Raw genomic sequence first — 5,165 nt, forward strand, 5'->3', positions numbered from 1 at the left:
CTGAGCTAAGCTAGCGCTACCGCTACCTAACCCCAAAAACTACAGAGCAAGCATGCAGGTGAACGAGCCAGTGTGTATGTCTATGTGTGTGTATACGTGTATGTATATGATCATGCGTGTGTGTGTGTGTGTGTGTGTGTGTGTGTGTGTGTGTGTGTGTGTGTGTGTGTGTGTGTGTGTGTGTATGTGTGTGTAATAAACCAAACAAAGCTCCACCTGAAGTGTAGCTATAGTGGGGGAGGGGGGGGAGCAACCCCGCCACCCGCGAGATCAGAGGCCGACACGGAAGAGCCCGGAACCCAGGCCACCAGCAACCCCACGGAGGGGAGAAGTAGGAGGGAGGCAACCCACCGCCTGCAAGCCCCCCCCCCCCCCCCCCGGCGGCGGCCGAGGGGGCCCGCGGGCGGGGCCCCCACCGCGCGGGAAGAAGCAGCCAGGGATCCCGCGGCGGCGGACCGCGACCCAGGCAATCCCCGGCCACCCGGTCCGGGACGGACACGTGGCAAGGAGGCCCTCACCCTCCAGGCCAACGACCCCCATCCGGCAGGGGGCCAGCCTGCCCGGAGAGACAGAGCCGCCCCGGCCGCCGACATGGGCAGGTGCACCCGCCCCCACGAAAGTAACTAGAGGTTTACTAAACACTAACTAGAGGCTTTACTAACACTAACTAGATGTTTAGTAAACACTAACTAGGTTTACTAAACACTAACTAGAGGTTTACTAAACACTAATTAAGTTGCTCTTAAAGGTGGAGGTGGTGTTTCCTTTTGGATCAGAGTCTTTGACATCCCTTTTGACAAAAACAACTAAACAGCTGTCTAAGACTTTGGCACGTTATTGTTCTGATTCACTGATTGCACCAATTTCTATTTATTTTCCTAACTTTTCAACTCTTTTTTTGACCATTTTCAACCACGTCTACGATTCCTGACCATTTCCCAGAGTATTATCCACCATTTGTGAGCGGTGATGGCCGACCCCAGCAGCTGACACGCGTCATTTCTGAGAGAAAACATTACTCAACAGCTGGACCAGTCACACTGCTTCTGTCAGCAGTTTCTCTTCTTGTTTTTTCAGCAGGAAATATATTTTAAACGGCAACTGAAAACAGTGACAGAGGTGTTGGATGTCAGGGGATTTAACTGCCAGTTCATGCAAAGCCACATCCTCCCAGCTTCTATGTTTGAAACCAGCTCAGCAACACCTTTAAAGAGCTCTAACCAAGTGTTACACAGCTTGCTTTGATCAGCTCAGTGGAACAATGTCTCCTGTCCCTTCTGTGTTGCAGCAGATCTGAAGAACCTCTGACTGAAGGTCCAGAACCGTCTCCAGAACAGAACCAGCTTTCTTTTTCAGTGTGTTCAGTCTCTTGAAGTCTCTGGTTCTGGTGCTGCTCCCCAACAGACGACTGCAGATGTGACTGAACTCTCCACAACAGACTGATTGAAGATCTTCAACCTCTTACCGCAAACCCTGAAGGACCTGAACTTCATCTAGAGGTAAAGTCTGCTGTTTCCTTTCTGATAAACGGCATCAGTGTTGTATCTCCGGTCCAGTCTGCCGTCCAGGTGAACAGCAAGGTGTTTATACTCCTCCACCACCTCCACCTCTTCTCCCATGATGGGGAAATATCTGACTTAATCCTGGTTCTCCTAAAATCCACAATCATGTCCTTTGTCTTGTTCACCTTCAAGATTAGATGATTGTTGCCACCATGCCACAAAACGGTCCACCAGGCTCAGACACACAACCAGGTAGTCAGGTGTTTGTCAGGTTTTCAGTAATCCAGGTGAGTGTGGAGGCTCCACACGTGTCTCCTGGGGAATCCACCTGTGTCTCCTGGGGGATCCACCTGTGTCTCCTGGGAGCTCCACCTGTGTCTCCTGGGAGCTCCACCTGTGTCTCCTGGGAGCTCCACCTGTGTCTCCTGGAGGCTCCACCTGTGTCTCCTGGAGGCTCCACCTGTGTCTCCTGGAAGCTCCACCTGTGTCTCCTGGAGGTTCTGACTCAGTTTTGCAAGCTAGATGGAGTTAGAAGAACTGGAGAAACCAGAGAACATGATCCTCACGCTGCTGCTGCTTTTGTCCAGATGACTGTGGGTTGGTTCAAGCAGGTGAATGATGGTGTCTCCACCTCCACCCCCACGATGATAATATAACTGGAGTGGGTCTTGGAAGGTGTTTGATTGCATATTCAGGTGGAACAATAGAAGTCTCTCCAGGAGTTTCATGGTGTGCGATGTTGGGGCTACAGGTCTGTGGTAATTAGGAGAAGATGGAAGAGATCGTTTTGGTCTTGGAATGAGGCAGGAGGTCTTCCACAGCCCTGGTTCAGGCTGAGGTTGAAGAGGGATGCTGCAGGATCCCACATAGCTGGTCCTCCTTCTGCTTGAAGCCTGTGCTCTCCTTCATCCCTGACCACACATCTATTCAATTATATTCAATTCAATTCAATTTTATTTATATAGCGTCTATTACAGCAGAAGTTGTCTCTGGGATCTTTCGAGAGACCCAGAACATGAACATAAACCCCCAAGCAATTATTACATAAACAATGGCAGGTAAAAACTCCCCTCCACAGTGGAGATTCTCAGGAAGTGTCATCAAACGGCTGTACCTCCTCAGGAAACTCAACTGCTTTAGAGTCAGCACACACATCATGATGACTTTCTACTACGCCTTCCTGGAAAGCATCATGACCTTCTCAATGACCTGCTGGTTCCACTCCCTCAGCATCCAGAACAGGAACAGACTGCAGAGCATCACTGTGCTCGAAAATCATCGGCCTGCCGGTCAGAACTCTGTCTGTGGTTTTCAACCAGCAGGCCCTCAGCCAGGCAGACAAAATCATGAAGGACCCCTCCCACATACTCCATCCTGCATTCCAGTGGCTCCCCTCCAGGAGGCGCCTGCGCTGCGTCGCCTGCAGGACTGAGAGGAGGAGGGACACTTTTGTCCCCAAAGCTACCCTGCTTTTTAATTCTAGCTGCTAAACTCCTCCCCCCCCCGGACTACTATATACTCCCGTTGGACTGTTAACATCCACTGTCGACACTTTGCATTGACACTTTATACTTTATATTTTTACTTATACCACTACAGTCACTCTGCTGTAGATTTTTTCTGTAGAGTTTTTCTGACATTCGTATATTTATATATTTTTTTGTACATAAGGAGATATGCCCTGTTCATTTTTATTCTACTTTATTTCTTGTTCTATTTGAGATTTTCAACGTCTTGCTGCTCAGTTGTCCTGCAATTGCCCCTCGGGGATGAATAAAGTTTTCTGAATCTGAATCTGAATCTGATCAGAGGGGGGGCTGCAGGTCAGCCTGCAGCTCCTGAAGCTCTGGCCTGCAAACATACACAAAAGAGAAAAGGAGGCGGGCAGACCAGCACGACAAACTACAAGAACCTCTCTTGGTTGTTCTGTTGGAACTTGTTCTCCATCTTTCTCCTGAACACCTCCTGCTTGTCTCTGATCTGGACCTTTTAGAAATATAGTGTGTCCTTCTACAAATGTCTGGTTATGTGTCATCTAACGTGGATTTTTTCTTGTGTTTGTTTTGCCACAGGACAAGCGCCACCATGGACGACGACGAAGACCAGTACGATCTCTTCCTGAAACTGTTCAACGAAACCATGAACATGACCGACCCAAACTACGTGGTCAGTGAAACCGTCCAGGTCTGTGCGAAGAACAATGTCAACGAGTTTGGAGCAAGATTCATCCCAGTCTTCTACTACGTCAACTTCGCCTTGAGTTACCTCGGTAACGGGCTTGTCCTCTTCATCATCCACAAGTACGAGAAGCTCAACACGGTGACAAACATCTTCCTCTTGAATCTGGTCCTCTCCAACATCCTGTTTGCCTCCAGTCTGCCTTTCTGGGCCTGGTATCATCTGTCCGAGTGGATCTTCGGTGCTGCTCTCTGTAAGATGGTCAGTAGCGCCTATTTCATTGGGTTCTACAGCTCCATCCTCTTCCTCACACTCATGACCTTTGACCGGTACCTGGCCGTGGTGCACGCGGTGGCGGCTGCCAAGAACAGGAAGCGAGTGTACGCCATCATCGCGTCGGTCGTGGTTTGGTGCATCAGCATTCTCGCAAGTGTGAAGGAGCTGGTTCTTCAGAATGTTTCTAAGAACCCTTTAGCCGGACTCATGTGCGAGGAGATGGGGTACGCGAAGAGCACCATGGACAACTGGCGCCTGGTCAGTTCCTATCAACAGTTCCTGCTCTTCTTCCTCTTTCCTCTCATCATGGTGATGTACTGCTACATCTGCATCACTGTACGTATCCAAACCACCCGCCTGAAGGAGAGGTGTCGCGCCATTAAGCTCATATTTGTCATCATCTTCACCTTCTTTGTCTGCTGGACGCCCTTCAATATCGTTGCCCTCCTTCAAGGTATCAAGATCTCCCAATCCAGCCCAGAAGAAGACCCATGTGATGACAGTCTAGACTACGCCCTGTATGTGACCCGGAACATCGCCTACTTGTACTGCTGCATCAGTCCTGTGTTTTACACATTTGTAGGAAACAAGTTCCAGAGTCACTTCAAAAGACTGATGGCCAAGAAGATTCCCTATCTGAGGAGACATCTCAGTTGGGACAGCCAGACCACCAGGTCCACATCCCAGAAGACCCCGTATTCTGTTCACGAGTACTGAACACACCATGTCTGACGATCCAGCCTTGTGGTGGAACCTAGTACGACCTTAAGCAAAGCAAATTATAGTTGGCCCAAGATGAAGCCTTGTGGTACTCCACACAGTGCAGATATAATTAAATGTACCCATAATTCCTCTTTAAAAACACCTGAAATGTGTCAGTTAACTGATATGTGTACCTAATGTTGTCTTTCTGCTGGATTTTCATACGTGCTTTCCTGATATGGACAAAATGAAAATCAAAAGAAGAGTGGAGTCATCTGCATATCCTGTAAGACATATCCTGCCCATGTAAATGTTGTAAATGCTTACAAATGTCGCAGTAAGGGCCAAATCCACAAAAGGATTGCGCGGCTTTTGCGGCCGCTAAACCGGTGCAAATGAGACAAAAAGAGAGCGTCTAATTCACAAAGCACCCGCAAAGGGGGAATTGCACCACATTGCTGCCAAGCAAATAGTGTCATGGTGCGCATGTGCCATTTGCATACATGT

At 49.0% G+C, this 5,165-nt stretch overlaps 1 protein-coding gene across 1 annotated transcript; it reads left to right on the top strand.

Moving 5' to 3' along the window:
- Nucleotides 1-1,325: 1,325 nt before the first annotated feature.
- Nucleotides 1,326-4,845, top strand: LOC133451790 (C-C chemokine receptor type 3-like). The gene is made up of 2 exons (XM_061730935.1): nucleotides 1,326-1,499; nucleotides 3,575-4,845. The coding sequence occupies exon 2, from the start codon at nucleotides 3,588-3,590 to the stop codon at nucleotides 4,671-4,673; it is 1,086 nt and encodes a 361-aa protein (XP_061586919.1). The 5' UTR covers nucleotides 1,326-1,499; nucleotides 3,575-3,587; the 3' UTR covers nucleotides 4,674-4,845.
- The last annotated feature ends 320 nt before the right edge of the window (nucleotides 4,846-5,165 follow it).

Source organism: Cololabis saira, chromosome 10 (genome assembly GCF_033807715.1).
Source record: "Cololabis saira isolate AMF1-May2022 chromosome 10, fColSai1.1, whole genome shotgun sequence".
Classification (NCBI taxonomy): domain Eukaryota; kingdom Metazoa; phylum Chordata; class Actinopteri; order Beloniformes; family Belonidae; genus Cololabis; species Cololabis saira.

Coding starts and splice junctions, on each gene's coding strand:
- LOC133451790 (XM_061730935.1), top strand. CDS start 3,588: ATGGACGACGACGAAGACCAGTACGATCTCTTCCTGAAACTGTTCAAC.